This window comes from Ammospiza nelsoni, chromosome 11 (genome assembly GCF_027579445.1).
Source record: "Ammospiza nelsoni isolate bAmmNel1 chromosome 11, bAmmNel1.pri, whole genome shotgun sequence".
Lineage (NCBI taxonomy): Eukaryota > Metazoa > Chordata > Aves > Passeriformes > Passerellidae > Ammospiza > Ammospiza nelsoni.
In genome coordinates this window covers 20,336,022-20,356,179 of record NC_080643.1, presented here as the reverse complement: position 1 = coordinate 20,356,179, position 20,158 = coordinate 20,336,022, and the positions used below count along the sequence as shown (strand labels likewise).

The 20,158-nt window shown below is 44.3% G+C and overlaps 1 protein-coding gene across 1 annotated transcript in view; it reads right to left on the bottom strand.

Annotated features, from left to right (window-relative positions):
• The window catches only part of NUP210 (nucleoporin 210), a 40,876-nt gene that overhangs the window by 5,261 nt on the left and 15,457 nt on the right, over nucleotides 1–20,158 (bottom strand). Inside the window, exons 15-33 of the mRNA XM_059480050.1 lie at nucleotides 19,056–19,248; nucleotides 18,696–18,802; nucleotides 16,463–16,567; nucleotides 16,235–16,336; nucleotides 13,434–13,562; nucleotides 12,643–12,770; nucleotides 11,954–12,089; nucleotides 11,583–11,645; nucleotides 10,483–10,662; nucleotides 9,001–9,081; nucleotides 8,639–8,770; nucleotides 8,311–8,469; nucleotides 7,704–7,795; nucleotides 6,876–7,050; nucleotides 4,051–4,226; nucleotides 2,879–3,096; nucleotides 2,153–2,289; nucleotides 1,312–1,435; nucleotides 282–428 (exon numbers count right to left, since the gene is read on the bottom strand). Coding sequence (XP_059336033.1) covers nucleotides 282–428; nucleotides 1,312–1,435; nucleotides 2,153–2,289; nucleotides 2,879–3,096; nucleotides 4,051–4,226; nucleotides 6,876–7,050; nucleotides 7,704–7,795; nucleotides 8,311–8,469; nucleotides 8,639–8,770; nucleotides 9,001–9,081; nucleotides 10,483–10,662; nucleotides 11,583–11,645; nucleotides 11,954–12,089; nucleotides 12,643–12,770; nucleotides 13,434–13,562; nucleotides 16,235–16,336; nucleotides 16,463–16,567; nucleotides 18,696–18,802; nucleotides 19,056–19,248 — 2,584 coding nt within the window. The remainder of the gene's footprint in view (nucleotides 1–281; nucleotides 429–1,311; nucleotides 1,436–2,152; nucleotides 2,290–2,878; nucleotides 3,097–4,050; nucleotides 4,227–6,875; nucleotides 7,051–7,703; nucleotides 7,796–8,310; nucleotides 8,470–8,638; nucleotides 8,771–9,000; nucleotides 9,082–10,482; nucleotides 10,663–11,582; nucleotides 11,646–11,953; nucleotides 12,090–12,642; nucleotides 12,771–13,433; nucleotides 13,563–16,234; nucleotides 16,337–16,462; nucleotides 16,568–18,695; nucleotides 18,803–19,055; nucleotides 19,249–20,158) is intronic.

Sequence of the window (20,158 nt, the reverse complement as noted above, 5' to 3'; positions counted from 1 at the left end):
ATGTTAAGAAAAAATCCTTCCCTGTGAGGGTGGGCAGGCCCTGGCACAGGTGCCCAGAGCAGCTGTGGCTTCCCCTGGATCCCTGGCGGTGCCCAAGGCCAGGCTGGACACTGGGGCTTGGAGCAGCCTGGGACAGTGGGAGGTGTCCCTGCCATGGCAGGGGGGGCTCTGGATGGGCTTTGAGGTCCCTCCAACCCAAGCCACGATGCTGGGATTCTGTGGAATCTGCTGGACCAAAGAGCTTGTGTTGGTCTGCAGCGTGGCATCTTGTCACATCTTACCTGAAACTGCATCAAACCCAGGTTCTGCCACAAAAATATCCTGTGCTGGGAAGTCAAAGGCATCACTGTTGAAATCGAGATGGCAACTGATAATGGACTGGGGCTGTAACTCAGCAATGGCTTCAGTCTGAGCAGGTGAACACTCCCCTAGGAGGAAGGAAACGATCTCTGATTAATTACAAAATAAAATTGTAACTAATTAAGTTGAATTAATTAAAAGCAAAATCATGACTTGAAGCATTGGGTTATTCTACCACCTTCTGAAATAGTTTCACAAGTTTAAGAGACTCTTAAAATCACTGGAAATCACAGACAGCTGCCCTTGCTCAGGGTTTAATCCCAAAGAGACAGCAATGAAAATTTTATATGTTGTGGGGTTTTCTTGACAGGAATAATTTATTTACAGGAAAGAATAAGCTGCAGAAAATTTTCTGTTCAGATGGCTCTTGAATAATTTATATGATCCTAGAAGCCTTGAGTTAGATTTTAGTATCTGGTGAGAGGATTTTTTGGTAGGCTAATAATTTACACATGGCAAAATAAAATATTATTGGAAGAAGTGCTAATTGTTAAGCTAGAAGCCAAAAGGATCCATAATCACACAAAATACAGCACATTAAATAGAGGACACAATATGATGCTTAATCTTTGTATTGATTCTAACTGGTGGTAAGTTCTGTGAAGATTTAAGGATGGTAACTAAGTAAGAAAATCTAATGACTCCAAGAAGGCAACTGCAATTAAACATATAAGCAATTAGCTGATTGTCCATTAACTGTTGTTGTTATGATCAAAAATGGTGCCTCTATTGAAATCTACTGGTTTTGTTAGTTGTGAAATATTAATGGTGCTGCAGAACACCTTCCAAATTCTGTCCCATGGCTCCTAGAGCTCCTGGGACTCCAGAAAGGCATTTGAGATTCCTGGGGATCTTGTTACCCTTAAACAACAAACAAAAACCCCATAACACAAACCAAAGCATCATGAATCCACAAACACACAATAAACCATCAGCATTTTTTAATCATACCTTTCAAATTTTTGTTTGTTTCTCCAATTAAAACTATGACTTTTGAGGCTGCTGCTCCCTGCAAGCTTGCCTGCATGCCACTGACATGCATTGCTGTGGTCCTCTGAGGTGCATTAATCAAGATCTGAAAAAAGGATGAAGCACATGGTTACCAAAAACTGCTTCAACAAATAAAAATTAAGGCAAAACCAGACTGGATTGGTTGTGAAAGACTCCGCCAGGTGATGTTTTTCTTTGAAATCCCACATTTCTCTAATATTAGAAACTGTCTTTCCAAGCAATTTAAGCTAGCAAAAACATTTTGTCTCCCTACCCAACCCCCAGAAGTTAATATGCATAAAGCTCTATGGCTAAATTTAATTTAAAAAGAAAGTCTAGTGCTTATGTTGGCTGATGGAGTGGATTGTGTCAACAGTACGATTGCATGACAGACAAACAAAATAATTTAATGGAGTATTTCTGATCAGTGATGCATGGCACATCACTTGAGCAAGTTCTTGCTGGCAACTCATCCTGCAGTGAAGCTTCATTCTTAACAGCAGCCCTACTCAAAAACTGGTTAGCACCTGGAAACAGCTTAGCCAACAAGGGAATCAAAATGTTCAATATGAGAACAGTAGAGGTGAAAAATCAAAATGGCTATGCTACATTTTCCTCCTTAGCACAGATGTTTTAAACAAACATGATGTTTTTGGCCACATACCAAATACTTCCCAACCGTCTCTGCATTTCTAAAAGAACATTTCTAAATATTTATAACAAAATAAAATTCCACAGAATACAGTTTGGTGAGGTCCAGCCCAAACAAACCAATCTCAGCAGGAAAAGAGCAGTGCCTCACCTCTCTGTAGGTTTTCAGTAACCCAGGGATCTCATAGTAGACAGTGACTACCCCAGAGTCCCTCGCCAGGGCCACGCCAGTCTTGGGGTCCATGAGAAGAAGAGCACTTGAGGAGGAGCTCCACACACCTGGCAGGCCTGGAAAACACCACAGGGGCACTGCTCACACCCTGCTGCCAACTGCAGCCTTTCCTGGGCACTGGTGTCTGAGAGTGCCACTGCAGGCAGGGCACACCCTCCCAGTGCCCAGGAACCACTCTGGGGTCTGAGAGTGCCACTGCAGGCAGGGCACACCCTCCCAGTGCCCAGGAACCACTCTGGGGTCTGAGAGTGCCACTGCAGGCAGGGCACACCCTCCCAGTGCCCAGGAACCACTCTGGGGTCTGAGAGTGCCACTGCCCAGCAGCTATTCTGACACAAGCCCAGTAATACCAACAATCAAACACAATGAGTGAAGGTAGGCCTGACTTAGCAGGAGTCCCACAGAACCAAGTCTTTTCAGCCAATGGAATAGAAATGTCTGAAGTGTGATGATGCTCAGGAATTCAAAACAAGAGATGTACTGCACGGTGCAATTAAAATTAGAGGAGTTGATCAAACCTATTTTTATCATTAACAGGAACAGTGACATTTGATTCTGAACAAACACGGTAAATGATGCATTTAATTTTGCTGAGCCTGGTGTCCCATGGAATGGCTGCTAACCCACAGAGCTGAGGCCACTCACCTTCCTGGGCTGTCAGCAAGGTCCTGAGGCACAGGACATCGCCCACCACCACGTCTGGGAGCTCTGGGAAGATGGCATGCTGCACAGGCAGTGGGATGTAGTCTGCAGTGCCACTGTGCTCTGCATCCCACACCCTGAGCAGGGTCAGTCCCACATTCACAGTCCTGACCACAAAGGTGTTGTTGGCAGCTCCCTTGGCGATCTGCACAAAGTCGTCTCTGCACACAAACACAAGTGCTGCTGCATCAAGGGGCCTGGCAATAGCACTGTCTCTACAACAGGAGAGCTAGCAAACCCTTCAGCTGGCTGATTGTTTTCAGGAACAGTCATCTGATAGAGTCCAGCAAAGTAAGGAAATGATAAAAATTATTTAGGTGCCACTGAGGCAAATTACAGTTCTCAGTTCACCACGATACTGAGGAAATACCAAGATCGTAATTAAGCATGAAAACTACTTCGTAATTGTGAGAATTGTAAGGCTTTAGAATGACATCATCTGTCTCTTTTCCCTTTTCTCAAGGGACTTAAGAAGCCAAGAAATTTGAACACCAATATGTAACTTCCCAGACATAATGCCATTGGATGGCTAGTTCTGGTATTCACCCAAATTCAGCAAGGTGCTCTGCAGAAAACAAACCATGTTCCAGTACAGCATTAGTGGTACTTTACTGAAGACCACAGGAGGCTGCTTCACAACATTTATTCCGTGAGGCAGAGACCAAAGACCTTTTGAGGCTTGTCCCTGCTGTGGGAAGGCTGCACAAGCCTGTCTGAGGAGACAGCCCCTGACCCAGAACGTTCCTCACCTTACATAAGCCCTCAGTGAGTCAGTTGAACACAGCACTGGCAGAGGCAGATGCTGATGGATCAGTTGTTTCTCTGGGCCACTGCTGCATGCAGGGGGATGATTCAGAGTCACTCAGAGCAGAGCACAGCTCCTGCAGGCCCCATTGGGACCATGCTTATGATCTGGGCAGCTTTCCATGGCTAGGGAATATCGATTGCTAACTGCAACTCTCCTTCCTGCCACTGCCTCTGCAGAGACAAAACCCTTGCCTTGCTAATTCCAACCCAAGCTGCATGTTCACTTGATATCTCTGGAACCATCCTTGTTCTATGTGTGTCTGGCCTTTCTTTGCTCTCTGTAATTACTCCCCATGACAGACACCCACCTGTTGGTGGCAAAGTTGAGCACAGCATTGTGTGCATGGAAAGTATCTCCAGAGTTATCATGGAAATGGACTGTAAATGTCAGTGTCACCCCCAGGGGCAGGGCCTGCAGTGCCTCTCTGTTCTGGGTCAGCAGAATGGGCCTCATGGAGATCCTGAGGTAGGAGATGGGGCAGACCTAGAAAAACATCAGCAGTGAGAAGCAAAGTTAAATTGCTTTTTATGATACTCCTGTAAAAATAATCTAAAAGAGTTCTTTTTATGTAAATATCCAGAGCTGCCTTTATGAGCCATTTGCATTTAGCCACATGCCAGGACTGACACTGCAGCTGTTGTTACCAGTATCTCCATTCCACAGCCTCAGACTCTGTCTAGTCCAGCCCCCACTCCAGCTGGGTTACCCAGGGCCAGGACCATGTGCAGGAGCTCCTGCACATCTCAGATGGAGACTCTACAGCCTCCTGCACTCTGTGGTCAACAGTCATCCCAGTAAAAAGTGCTGTCCCATGTTCAGACATGCCATAGCTGAGAAAAGCCTGGCTCTCTCTGCTTTGTACCCTCACAGCTGGTATTTCTTAGCCCTTTTTTTCTAGTACCACTGGGAACTGAAACAAGCAATAATCATGTAGGAACATACATCACACACACACTTCAGAGAACACATTACCATCCTATCAATTCCAACTGTTCAGAAGTGGCCCCATGTCCTCTCTCCCAATAACTCCTGAAATAAAAGGTGCAATTCATTGCCCAGCTATTAGAAGGGCCCCTCACAATGTATGAATGAGGGGATGGAACAGTCACTGCTGCCCAGCTCCCCTGCAGCAGGTGAGAGAGCCAAGCTGTTCCAGGCAGAGCTGGCAGCTGACAAACCCTGGGGGCTCAGCAGGCTCAGCTGCTTCCCTCAGTGCCTCTCCTCAGCCAAGACACAAGTTGGGAACTGCTCTGAACTCCTCAGGAGAGGCTGCTCCATTAACCATATGTGCACACCCCCACATTTCTGCACTAACACTCCAGTCAAAAAAGGCTTTCTGAAGACAAAAACTTGACAACCCAATATTTTGGCTTTTAAATAGCATATTACTATTCTTGATTAACTTACCTAGGTTAACGAGCAAAATTACCCAACAAAAATAATTACATCTGCTCTTTTTGTTACAGCTGTTGGAAAATAAATAATAGAAGGGCAGAGGAAGCAAAACCCCACAAGTATATAAAAAAACTATTTTAAAAGAAGGCCTCAAGCTTATCTTGTAGAAAAATCCCTTTATTTTCCTGACCTAAGAGGCTCAGCTAAAACGTAAAACTCTGCAATCTGAAAATGTACATGTCAGAACTTAAAAAGGAAAGGACAAATTTGGCCTCCAGCAAAATACATCTTTGGTGAATCCAAAAAAGAAAAAAAATGAAAAAAAAAAAGTGGCTGTAACATCAGTATATGCCACTGTCTGCTCCACGGGCTGGTTTCATCAGTTAAAACCTCTGTGCATACAGATCTCTGCCCAACAAGCTGTGGTTACAAGCCAACAAAAACCCCATTTCCCTGACAGATTATCAAGCTTGCTTTACTTTAAAATCTCAGCAACTATGCCACAAGGGACAAGTGCTAAATTTAATATTGATGAAAACAGCCTTTTACTGTTAAAGCATCTCAGGTTTTGATGTTTTTTTTTTTTTTAATTCAAGAAAAAATAAAATAAAATAGTGAGTGCAGCAGGTCCAGGCAAGTGCTGAGCTTGGTCCCAGGCTAAGCTCACTGTCACTCCCTCTTCCCCCAGACTCCCTGGCTTATGTAAGAGCCCTTCTCTGAGCCAAGTTCAAGGGCTCAGTGTTAAGTGATGCTGCTGCAGCAGTTTGGTTCTTAATTGTGTACACTTGTACACAGACAACACCAGATCTTATGAAAGAAGGACAAAGTGAAGGAGAGAGCTTTACCTTAGAATGACACAACAGATTCAAGCTCATCTCCAGCTCAGTCACAAGTTCTCTGACATGACCTTTGGCAGAACCTCTCAAGCTCTCTCAGCTCTTCAGCCATAAGATGAACTGTGTTACCTCACGAGGTTAAAAATATCATTTCCATAAAGGCACTACAGTTGTAGTAAGTACAGGAAAAATGAGCTGTACAAGGTGCTGAACTGAGTTCTACTACAGAGAGCTCTGTTTCACCATCCTGTGTACAGGACAAACTCACACAGGGGGATCTGACTTCAGTCCCACTGGGTGCTGGCCAAATGGCATTTGAGCCACCCCAAACTCATCAGACATCTTTCACTTGCCAAAGGGAAGAAACAAGGTCACCAGTAACAGAGCTGGAGAATTCACTGCCACCACCCCACAGCAGGGGTGGTGGCAGTGACACTGGGCCCCCATTTCTTGTTTCATTCCCCACCCAGGAGGACAAATCCACACCCTGTCCTACAGGAAAAGCTGAACACCATGGGAAATACCAAAATTCAAATTAAAAAATCCACCAAGCCCCTTCACAGTGATTACAGGAGTTAAACTTAGAAATAACTTAAAGCACACAATTGTACATTTTTCTCCTTTAGCTGGGACAGTGGGAAGATGCTGACAGTAAAAAGGGATAGGAGGAAGGGGAGCAGTGGCTCATGCTGCCAGATACAGGAAGTTCTTGGCTCAAGGATTTTTTGAACAGAGATGATGGGCTTACATTCCCTGGTGTCCCATGGTTCAAAGCTCAGAACTGTTCATTCCTACACTGCTCATTTTTCAGATGTGAAGTTCAAGAAGTGCAGCCAACAATCTCTGTTGCAGTAGTGAAGAGGTACTTGAGGAAAGTGCAAAGGAAGGGAGCTGACAGTACCTTCACAGCAGCTATGATGGTCTGGTTGATGCCAAACAACTCCTGTGAAACCACTTCAATGGTCGAGGATCCGATGGCAGAGCCAGAGACAAGGAATCCTCTCTCATCAATTTTCACTACCGGGACTTTGTCTGGCCCATCCAGGACACGGTAACTCAGGGAGGCCACTCGGTCCCTGAAGCAAAACACAAAGCAAGGAACCCCTTAAATGTGTAAAACCGTAGTTAGGGTCTCTTCCAATATAAACCATTCTGTGATTCCATGAAACTATGATATGGGCTCCCTCCACCTAAAATGTAAATGTCTCTAAAGCTTTGCCCTCAGTGTGTGTCCTGCTGTGTCTATCTGACCATTATTATGCTGGGAAAACTACATTTCAAGCCTGGTATGAGTCTAAAATGTCAGTCTTTGAAAACAGATTATGTAAAAAGAATTTCTCATTTGGAAATGACATTTTAATCTGAAAATCCAGCCATAACCTCTGTGTGCAAAACACACAGAATTATATTCCACAAAGCCTCAATCACCCATCAAAACCTCTACAGGAAGCAGGCAGCAGGATACAGCTTTAACTGGCTCAGCTGCTTTTAAAAAAAGGATCTGAAAGTTCCCAATATTGAATGAATTTTCCAGCTACAATCTAATACAAGATTTGACAAAGCCCAAGAGAACAGTAAGATACCATGAGCCAGCAGGGAAGTTGTGCATTAAATGGATGAACAGTGTTACTGAGAGACTGAAACAGCTCCCTTAAACCCAACTGCCCTCCAGTTTGGATAAAGGGATGACACAAGCCACAGTATGGAAACATGGAAACTGAGCACTGACCTGTTGGTCAGAAGTTTAATGAAGGAATTTGGTGACATGAGGATCTGCTCTGCTTCTGCCTCTGGAGTGATTAGATGAAGTTTTTCAAACACCTGGAAAATAAGAGGCATTTTGGCCCACTGTTGTGTGCAGACAGTAATTTACTTAATTTATTTCATCTTCAAAACAAACAAACACGAACAGAGCTGTAACATTCTTTCTTCTCTTGTATAATATATATGGTAAAACAAGACCACTGGACATGAATATTTGAGAATAGGAGAGCCAGTATCTTCTACAAGTTATTCTGAGAGTATTTATTTCCAGGGCTATGGCTAAACTGGACTGTAGTAAGTTCAGGAATTTTCTTCAGCATGAAAACAGAAGATTTCTCAAGGGAAAAGGTGTTGGGAACCCCATATTCACCTGAGTTACTTTAGACTCCCCTGCTCCCATGAGCCCATGAACTGAATGAGCCCCAATGAGGAACATTATACAAACAAGAGTAACCACTCAAACCAAACCTGGAGCTACTCCTGCATTTCAAATTCCTGACTTCAAAGACAGATACTTCAGTCCAGTTCTGAAGGAGATACTTCAACATGAACTGTGTAGAAAATCATCCTACCTGAATCTGGATTTCATCAGACAGTTCTCTTGCCATGTTGTGGAACTGGTTGGCTGCAGCATCCAGGACCTTCACTACAACTTTCAGGCCTGTTCTTCCCTTCACTCTTCCATAAACATCCACTGCAAAGTTGTAGTTGGCAGGAAGCTGAAAAGCAGCCTTGGACAGGAGAAAGGGATTAAAGTTGGACTCATGGAAAGCCCAGACATTGGCACCAAGGTGCTGACAACTGATCCTGGGTTTTGAGGCAGAGGAGGCAGCAATATTCCCTGCATTGCCCTGATGTGGCCCTTTCCTTTGCGTGTGTGCACACGCACACACACTTTACCTCACTGTGCCTTGTCCTGACATCCAGAGTGTCCCTCTTGGTGACAGACCAGTGGAAGGTTAGCCCTGGCACAGCATTGCCAAAGGAGAAAGGAGTCTGAGTGCTGGTGATGCCCATGACATAAACTGGCATCTGGAAAGAGAGAAACCAGCCTGCTTAGGTAATGCCAGCATGCAAACCAAACACCTGCCCACAGCAGAGAGAATTACATTTAAAATTCACTGATCAAGGGATGGGGTCTCTGATGAAGAAGATGGTTCCTCCCAGAGCTGCAGTGCTGTCAGCACACAATGTGACAGCAATGAGCACAAGCTGCAGTTCCAACACATGAACGGACAAAAGCCAATCCCAAACCAGCTCACCTGAGTACCAGCTTTCATTCGTGTGATGGGTGCCCGAATTCTCACAGCTGTCAGCTGCACCACCTCAACTTCCACCTTGTCCTGGCAAGGAGGAAGGGAAGACACTGTAAGCACTTGTCAAACAGAAACCAGATTTCACTTTCAAGCTCTATAGCCACTATTTTGCCATTATCTAATCACTGCTGCTGTGTGATTAGCATGACTTGTCAGAGGAAATACAGATGGACAAATTCAGTAGGATTGTAAAAAACTAAAAAGGATTAAATTTTGATTGATAACCATTTAAAAATGCTCCCTAAATTGAAAAGGAATTCTGCACAAAATTACTGATGACATGAATGATGGAACTGAAAGGTGAGAGACAGCAGCAGACAAGATCACAGGGAGAGGAAGAAGAAGAGGGATGAAGAAACCCAGGGGTAAGACATGGAGAGGAGTTAGAATGAAATGAGGATTATAGAGCACTAAATGGGCCAACTGAGAATAAAAGAATGATGTTTGACTCTGATATCTCCTCTGCACGTATCCAGGCATTCCTGATAGATTTTATTCCTGCTATATACTGGGGAGGAAAGGTCAGACCTGGACCTCACTGAGCAGCAGATTGACCTTTCAAGTTCACTTTGCCTCCTGTCACACCATTAGGGCAGACTGCTGTTCATACATTAAAAAGCAGAGATTTCTTGATATTTTATTTTTTAAAAAACTCACTTTGTGTCTTCCTGGACTGTGCTGACACCTTTCAAGCAGCAGAGCTTTGTGGTTCACAGCAGCTGTGCTGCCCTGAGCTCAAAGGAAGAAGTCATAAGATCTGGCCCAAGTTCTGTTGCTCTGAGTCTCATGCAAGTCTCAGGGCCTTGTGCTCCCTTGCAGGCCTGCCCACCTCCCCCACACTCAGCTGCAGGAAAACCTAAGGACACAGATTCTGAGGGAATATCAGGGATTTACTGCTTGCACCTCACACAGATGGGCTCAGACCACAACAAGGGGTGACAGTGTTCTATACAGGCTGCTGCAGCTTAGGAGGCAATGGGTGGTTTTTTTCAGCAACAGCTGCCTTCTGGATCCTCCTGATCTAAAAGGGCATGGAGACAAGGACAACCTTCTGCTGTGCTGGAAAGGCTTCTCTAGATGGGCTTTTCTGGATGCAGTAACCAATCCTGAACCTCACCAATCCTGAAGATACCAGACTGGTCAAAAAGCCCCCCTGGTTACCTGTGAGACTCTGCTTTAAGGCACAGCAAGATTTAACCTGTATGTTCAAAGTACCACTGTGCCAATGCCTGTGTAGCTCACAGGCCAGGGAGGAGGAACTCTGAGTTGTCATCTTCAGGAAACCAGAGAAGTGCACGAGGTAACAGAAAGACTCAGTGCAGAGTCTGCTCTGCTCTGCTCATGCAGAAAGACTCAGTGTCCCCTTTCAGGGCCAAAGCCACGAGTCAGAGAGCCCCTGTCAGCCCCCAAGAGCACCACAAACATTACCTGGGACACGGCCACAAGCTTCTCTGTGTCTGCATCAACAGCCTGCAGCACTCCTGTCACCACCCCAGTGCCAATGGCCACTGCTCTGACCAGCCCAGAGCTGTTCACTGCCGCAATGTGCTCATTGTCAATGGAGAAAATGATGTTGGAGAGAGGCTGAGGGCCTCCCTCAGCAGTGATCTGTCAGAACAGCACACAGAACAGCACATGAACCCTTCAGACAGTTCTTCTGGTCACTACTACAGGGCACACCCTCCCTCCTCAGCACCACAGCGAGTTCAGTGCTGCCTGCACCTTCCCAGGACAGCTCCAGGATTATTGCCCCTGGTCCCAGCAGGATGTCAGCCTGGGGAATGCGTGAGCTGAGCACACAGGTGAACCCTGTGCCTCACAGAGTGCCACAGGCTGATGCCACCTCCCCTCCAGAAAGTGTCAGTAAGCTTTACCTCCCCTTCTCCTCAGCACCCTGGTGCAGAGCTCTGCTCTGTGTTTCAGTGTGCACAACAAGCCCACTATGCCTAACTTCATGGAGCTGGCAGATTTACTCATGCTGTGCTGGTGTTTAACACCAGAAAAGCTGACACTCAATTGACAAAAGCAAACACAAATCCTTTGATCCAGCAATAGAGCAAAACAGAAGCTGGCTCAACAATGACACTGTTCATGGAGTACCCATCATAGAAACACAATGGGTTGGGCTGGGAGGGACCTCAAAATTCATCTTGTTCCATGGGCAGGGACACCTTCCACTGTCCCAGGCTGCTCCAAGCCCTGTCCAGCCTGGCCTTGGGCACTGCCAGGGGTCCAGGGGCAGCCACAGCTGCTCTGGGCAACCTGTGCCAGGGCCTGCCCACCCTCACAGGCATCAAAGGTTTCCCAATATCCCATGTGACCCTGCCCTGCAGAGGGGTTGAAGCCACTCCCTGTGTCCTGTCACTCCAGGCCCTTCCCAAAGTCCCTCTCCACCAATCCTGTCAGTCCATTCAGTGTGAATGCAGATAAATGTCAAGTTGAGTATCTACTGCTGAAAATCCAGTCATGAAGATTCATTTTAGAACAGAAATTATAAAGTAAAGAAAATATGTAAGAAGATGGCTCACCTGAATCATGGCACCAATAATTAGGGTCACTTTCCTTGGCAGTAGTCTAAATGGGGCAAAGACCTAAAAAGAGAAAGATGAATACCTGTGTTCAGGATCCTTCAGTCAGATAAATTATGCCACAAAACAGTACAAGTGCACAAGTGTACAACTGAGTCTTTAGTTGCTTAATCACAGTAAATTGAGCATGCAGAATCTTAACTCATCATCTGCAGTTAAACAACACTGAAATCTGACTGGCATTAGGTCAGCTTCCAGACAGAATGAATTTTATGGCAAATTGATTACAATACTGTAACCGTAATTTATGTGTTCCTCTTCCATTGCAGCACAGACTTTCTTTATTGCATTTCTTATCTGAAATTATTTACTTCAATCTGCTGTGGAGCAGAGTTGATTCTGTGTCCTCTTCTGTCAGCCACAGCTGCCATCAGGCTCGTCTGCCCAATGGTCATGCCACGCACCAGGAAAGCTGCAGTGTGCTCATCCAGAGCCTCCCTCAGGGGGCTGCAAAGAAATCCATCCAAGACATAATAAATTAGTGAGTAAATTGCAAATAGCAAAGCAAAGGACTCATTTAGTGCCCAGCAGTTTTACTAAGTGACTCTGTCTGAAGCAAAGTTAAGGAAATTATCACATTTCTACACATGATGGCTCTTTGCAACCAACCTGTGCCTTATTGTAACATTAAATACCTGAAATGAAAATGAAACAAGTAACAGACACAGTGAGTTTGGTAACATCAGATGGGCCTTTGCACAGCACTCTTCACCTGACACTATTTGCCAAGTCACTGCTTCCAAGATGCACAATGCTTCATCAGTCTTCACAATGGAGGAATGCAGTCCCTTTCATCAGCCAGCAACATTCAGGCTGTTAGTTCAGGCAATTTCCCTCAAAAATAATAATCTTTAACCTTTTACCAGGCAATTAAGACTTCACAAAAACAACATAAATAGAATCTCAGTCATTGTGTATTACTGTGTCTTTAACCTAATACCTTTATTCATTTTTTGCCAATTCTTACTCACAGATTAATTTTAAAAATCCATTAACTTACGCAAGTGAGACAAGCTGAGATGCTGCTCTGAGACTGAGATCCATGACTGGGAAGTATTTTGCTGGAAAAGGTTTCTTTGAATCATCCAGAACTCTGACATAAGCCTTAACTGTTTTTCCAATCTCCACCTGAAACAGACACATCCAGTTCATTCTGCATTCAAAGCACTCTTATTTATTAGCATAAACATTTTCATTTTATTTTGTATTACACTTGTAGTAGGGTAGTGGAAATGGAGCCCCAAGGTTAGACTAGCACTAATTTTAAAGATTAATCCCTGCCAGCTAGAGTTAGTGTCAGATGAAATGAATGAACTCAGGTCTTTCAGCTGGCAAGGGCATAATTAAAACAACCAGAAATATCAACACTTCTTTTCTTTAAGGCGCACCCAAACTGGCAAGAGCAATGAGCTGGACTTTTTTCTGTTCAGTTTTAAATCCTGACATATGGAAAATGACCTTGGGGCAAAACCCACTCCTAAAAGAATTGCTCACATGCACTTTAAACAGTAGGAAATGTAAATGAGCATGTCCATATAAATTATGGATTCATATTGCTGTGTAAATGCAAAAGTTGAGATTGCTGCCACACAGAACTTGAACAGATACCTGATACTGTGAGACACTTATAACCTAAACGGATAAATTTGGGAGGGAGGAACAAAGACACAGGGAGGTTGTAGTTGTTTCTCTGTTGCAGCATCTTGTCCATGTCTGGTCTGTGTGTTCAGGACCAGCCCAGGGAGTCAGGGCACATGGATCAGCTCCTAATGCTGCTCCCAAGGCACTGACCTTGTCAACAACTCGCACATACAATTCCTGGATATCAGATACATGAATTTCAGCTTCAGCTGGGGCAGGGAAAGCCAGACACAGGTCATGAATCATTACAGTCACTGATCCTGGGAGCAGGGGCTGCACCTGCAATGCCAAAAGAAAACTGCATTATAGCACTTCTTTTCTGTTGTTCAGAGGATAAAATTTGTGCCACTTTCAGGGCAGAAGCAGTTGGATGAAGAAATCTCCAAGCTGAGACACAGAGAATTCTTCCACCAAAATAAAAATCAAGCTGTAAAACGGATGTAAAAAGTATCATGCTACTGAGCTAGTGCAAACAGCCCCCAGGCACCCAGTGAATTAACAGCTCTTCATCTGGAACAGTCTGGCATCCTGTTACTCTCATGCCATCAGGAGAAAAAACACACAAATCATTTAGAACAACAAAACTTTTCTTAGTAGAGTAAAAACCAAAGTGATAAGCTAAAAAAAAAAAAAAACAAGGACACAGATTATGCCTGTTTTGCTTCCTGTAAGATTTGTACTCTACTGTCACTGTCAGTGCTTTTTATCTGAGCAGCCAAAACCTGGTGGTAGATCCTGTCAAGTAAGAGGACAGCTGACAGATCAGGTGTTTCTTTAATAAAACTATTATGCCATTAGTTTTAAAGAAAAAGAATGTTACATTTCTCAACGGATAAAGAGAGTAAAACAATGAAGAAAGAGACCTCTGATCACAAACACAAGCCCTCAGAACTAAGCACCCATCCCAATGTCCCCTCTCCCAAGGCCATGCACCCGCACCTTGCCCACATCAGCTCTGCAGTTCTCCTGCAACTCCCTGACCTTGTCACAGACCTCAGGACAATCCCAGCTGTTCTCCTCCCTTTGGCCAGGGACAGCAGTGCAGTTGGGTGTCCTGTTGTGTGCTCTGAATACAGGGAGATGGCCAGGCCCCCCCAGTGCAAAGGAGTTCAGTGAACTCTCAGCACTGCCCAGCAGCACCACAGGAGTCAGCAGCAGAGCAGTGGGGAAAGCTGACATTTTGTTCTGTGAGGGCACTACTCCTGTTTCTGCCTCAAAACAAAAAGGGATATGAAGTTTTAATAAAGGTCAGCTTCCAGAACAGCAGCAGTTCCCACAGAGGGTGGCTCATACAGGAGATGTGGTCAGGGGAGGGAGCTGGAATGGAGTTCAGCTGGGCTGGGAGACAGGGAAAGCAAACAGGGCAAAGGGCAAGCAGGGCTACTGCAACTTTTAAAATGCTTCCTGTCTCAGCCACCCCCGCTGTTCTCCTCTCCCATTAGGTGTCCAGTGGCTCCCAGTATCCAGGGATATTGCACTGGTGACCACTCTTCACTCCTCCCCTGCTACCACCCGCCCATGCCCAGAGAAGCTGCTGTGTCAAAACCAGAGGCAGAGAACAGAATTCCTCCTTGGCAGCCCCGCTGAAAAGTCTGGGAATCACTGCTCCAGACCACATGAATTTAGTTTTTCAGAAGAGTTTACTGCCAACTCATCCTCTGCCAACTTGGCTGCACTGGTACCTGCCATGGCAGAGCCTGACAGAGCCTGCTGATTTCCCAGGCCATTCTGCTGCTTCCATGGAAAACCAGGGCTGCTGCTGGGATTTAACCCAAGCACAGCACACAGGGCTAACAAACCTGCCAAACCTGTGTGGGGCTGCATTTTTTAAAAAATGTGTTTAAAGTGGACTTTTCTCTCCTTTAATATGACAGGCAGTTAAATCTCTTCCTACACTTCACAAAGCCTATCTTGCTGTCACTCCTCCACTCCTGAATTCCAGACAAGAGCACTGAACCTATCTCATGTACATCAGTTAAACCTATCAGGGAGACCTGACAAAAAAACTATTAAGAGTATGAACAGTGTACTATGTACAAAAAACTCCTCATCTCTTCTACTTTTTTCTCACCTCCGTGCCTAGTTGGAAAAAATATTCCCACTTCACACTTGTAACAGTTAGAGACAATCAAAATGTTTCACAAATTCTTTTGATATTTTAATTTGCACCTTAGTTATCATTATTTCACTAACTTTATCAGCATTACTTCTCAAAAGGCAAATCTGTAAATTATAAAAATTATATCTGTAATTTATAAAAACCACTCTTTAGAGCAACTTGCTTTGTTTCAAGTTCTTGCCTAATGGAAGCAGCAATGCAAACACAGTTTTACTGGTGTTCACTGCAGAATGCATTTCATATCCTGGGCTTGATGCAGTCAAGCACACGTGCACTTTAGTGGCATCTTCTAGTGGAAAAGTGCATTAGAAACTTCATATGGAGATCAGAATAAACTCTTGAATATATACTTATTCACAAAATCAGGATGTAATACTGTGATTAAAAAATACCCTGAAACAGCACTATAGGATTAAAGAATTTGAAGCCTTCAGAACTACTGCCCCACAGCAAATACTCCAGTATTACTTTGGAAACCAATTCATATGTAGCTTCTGAATAATTCTGTCATGTTATTCTTCGTGGTGTGTTTGTGAAATCAGGAACATTTTACTGCTAAGTTGTAATGGATGAAGTACTTGGAACTGGCTTTTATCTTATACAGAGAACACAAGTGAATCACAGCTGTAATGAAACAATTTCCTGTACCTGAGACTATACCTGAAAATGTCAGTGCAAAGATCCCCCTGCCCAACTGTGACAGGCAAACACATCCAAAATGCAGCTGCTGCCTCTCTATCCACACCTGCTGCAAAATGCCCACAAATGCTGAAGCTGCAGAACAATAACCTGCTTGCCAAAAAGGTGTAAAACCCCAAAACACTGCACTCACCAAAGCAATGCCTTGAGTCTCCTCATGTGTCACTTTTACAATATTTGGTACGCTGGTATTAATGAAAAAATATCCAGAACCTTGTTGGATGAGAAGTTCTGCCTGCAAAACCAGAAAAGCATCCAGAATTAAGATTGTATATTTCTAGTAAAGATGTCTCCTCCCACACCTTCTGTAATGTGTGATGTTTTCCTCCCTGCAGGGAAAAAGCAGCAGAGAACTCCTCACCTGGACGTCAGGGTGGTTGTAGATGGAGAGCCCAGTGGGGCTCACCTTCACATCTTCCACGAGCATCAGTTCAATGGTGGCAGGCCCTGGGAGCACAGCTTCGTGCTGCAAGAACAATGGCAGCAGTTTCAGCAGAGGCACAGCCCTGCCAGAGTCCTGTGTGTGCAGGCAGGATGTTTAAAGCAGGCAGCCAAAGCTCAGGACACAGGCTGAGGGATGAGATGGCCACAAGATCCAGAGGGCTCAGTCAGCCATCCTGCACAGGGAAGGGCATCCTCAGGGCTGGGCTGTTCTGCACCCCTGGCCAAAGCAGAGGACAAGGGCCCAGGACTGCAGGGTCAGTGAGGGATGTCTGACAAGCACAGACAGGATATTAACTCCGAGCCATGGCCTAAGCTCATACAGAATGATAAGGCAAACACACAAAGTTTTCTAGCTCTAACTCATCTTTTCATGATTCTTCTTAGCAGGCCACTAAGAGAAATTTTTCCTTAAATGTAAGTACATAACACTGGACCAAATGCAGTTTTAATCACTCACCCAATAACAACATTAGCTCAGAAAAGGAAAAAGGTTTCTAGAGGAAGTCACTACTCTGTACCCATTTCACCTCATTAGTAGAATTATTTCCTTGATGTAGAAAGGATGTCATCTTTCCCTAATGACATAATAGGGTGTTCCACTTAAACATGAAACTACACTAAAGAGATCTTAATATCCCATCTACTAGATTTTTGTTTGGTTTTGGTTGCAAGAAAGGAGAATGGGCAGGTTTGAAAGCAGAATAGAGCAGCCCATTGCTGATGGACTTGAAAAATGCAGCGAGGTCACCTCATTTAAATCAAACAACTCATGAGCCCCCAAAGTGCAGCAGGACTGGCATCAACAGCCACCAGAGTCCTCCCAAATTTAAACACAGAGAATAGAACTTAAGAGAACTCCAATGTTCTCTGAATTCAAGGCAAAGTTTAGAGCATTCACTTTACTAATTATTTCTAAAAGTAAGAAAGAATTTGTAATATTGGTTTAACAAAGCAGAGCACAGTGAACTACAAAATTATTGTAGAACATCAAGTATCCATATTACAGCTCAATTTCAAAGAGAAAAAAAAAAGAAACACAACCAAATATCTCAAATAACTTCAGCAGCAAAGTAACCGTGTCTCTGCAGTAATTCTTCAGGGAAAATGCACCTACACCACATTTCTCAACAGAAGAAGAGTGGAAACCACACAGAAAAGGCAAGAACCAAGTGGCAAAAAAGATCACCTCTCAAATAATTTACTAAGTAGATGCCACACCTGGGCCATGCTGAGAAGAACCTGGCTCACAGGGTATTTCACATTACTGGTGCCCATCTGCTACCTGCTTTGAGTTAAATCCTGTAACCTCTCCTTGCATATTTTACTTTTTGCCTCAAGCCTGTTTTCAAGGTACTGCATATATCTCAAACCCACTTAAATCTTGTTTAACAAGATTAAATAGAAATTCCAGTTAGGAAGCAGAATATTTTAAGAGAAATTATTGCACATGTCAGGTTATTCCACAGGCTGAAACCTGCCCTTATAGTCAGCTTACAAAAATGATATGAACAGAAAACTGCCATCTGTTTACACCTGCCCTCTCTGTTCATCATCACTACCTTTTGCTGTTTTTCTTCCCTAGGCTGAGTACCTACACACAAAGTATTTCAGGGAGTGGCTAATGAGTTGTAAAATGAGAGCCCGGGCTTATGGCTGGCATTGTACAATGGAGGAGTCTCTCAGGAAAAAGAAAAAGAGAGCAGTAGTCAGAGCCCAGACTAACATATGGTCCATATGAGGAATTCGTCAGCTTTTGCTTTGCTCATGCAGAACTCTCCCACCCAGCTTTGCAGGGGCAATAATCCATTTGCTTTCCCCAGTGACAGCTGTACGAAGCACGTGGCTGCTTTAGTGAAGGACAAGCAGCAAAGATTCACCAATTCATTTAAAAACCCTAAACTGAAACAAAACCAACTGAAACACTTCTCAGTAATGCCCTTGCTCACATGGTTAAAAAGCTCCCAAGGACTTGGACAGATTTGATATGGATAGCAGCACTTAGTGCAGAGGCAGGCAGGCAAACCATGAACCAGTATCAAACCTCTGCAGAATGAACCAGACTGCACCAGGGAGCTGTTTCATTTGTACAGTGCTGTGTGTGGAGGAAATAAAGCCACAGGGAAATGGCAAACCCCCCCAGGGGCTGTTACCGGCATTTTGGCTCTGGCTGCCTTCAGGTGAGGCTGCTGGAACCCAGTGGCAGTGGCAGAGATGGCAGCAGTTCCAAACTCACGGTCAACTACCACAGTTTGCAAGCCTAGAATGCAACAAAGAGGAAAAATACACTCAGTTCCTCTAGGATCGTTGTCATCAGACAAGAACTTTCTCTCTCAGACAGGTTCTAGGCATTGGACTTGGCTCCTTTTTCTCACACACTAAAAATGCATATTGATGTTAAGCTGAAGTATGACTGCAGATTACAGGAACTTCTTTAATCAAGATGAGACATTGCCAAACAGATTTAATCCTGACCTTCAAACAATGAAATGCTCATTTCAACCCACTCATACCGTGCATTTTCTTCTGACCATTGTCCTCTTCCTTCAGAGTCAGCTCCATTGGCAGCTCCAGCTCAATACGAGCAATGGCCTTATTTGTGGATTCCCACACAACACTAAGAGAGCTGAAGTTATCAAATTTCCTGCCCTGCTGGTCATAGGCAGCCAAATCCAGTATTGGATTGCGGTAATTGGAAACAGGGACCTGAAAAACAAGGAATATTTTGAACTGAACAGATACAACAGGATTTTTTAATCATTAAAGGAAACGTATGCTGAGATCCATGAGGTTCGTTACAACATCAATACATGAGGAATGTTCATTAAAAGGAGCCATCAGTGCAAGGCATTAAGCTGTGCTCCAACAGCCCTGAGATTATCCCACCTGGTCAGAGCATGGTGCTGCTAACACCAGGTGGGTTCAAGTGTTCTATGAGCCATTGAGAGTTGGACTCCATGACCCTCGTGGGTCCCTTCCAATTCAGAGCGTTCTGTGAATCTCTGCACTCTAAGGGGGTTTTACTGGAGCAGGGGTTTGGGGTTTTTTTAGCCAGTGAATTACCTTAAAACAAACAAACAAAAAACCCCAAACCAACAACAACAAAATTGAACCACAGCTCAACAAAATTGTTTTTAGAATTCAAACAAATCATGACAAACACTGCTGTTTGTTAAAGCTCAAAATTCTGGTGTTGCTCTGGTGAAATGCATTAGCAACAGCAGTGCACCAAGGCAGGCTGACACATAATGGAACCAGAAAAGCCAGTGAGCTCTGAGGTGGCTAATAATACACAAAAGTCTCCTTCTCCTCTTGTTATTACATGGAAGCTCTTTAAAATGATTCATTTTAGGGAACGAGGATGACTATTAACATGAATATTAACATGACAAAACGTGGTTTACTCAGCAGCCAACATGTGACAACACCAGTTAGGAAGAAAAACAGAACAGCAAAGTTCTTTATGCCTAATAATCTACACATATCCACTGTATATTTACTGCAGGACCCCCCCAGCCTGCTCTGTGCAGGAGCTCCCAAGGGCACCAGTGTGGCCACAGCTCCAGTCACTGCTCCTCTTGCAGCAGCTCAGATGCTTTGTTTCACACATGGAGCC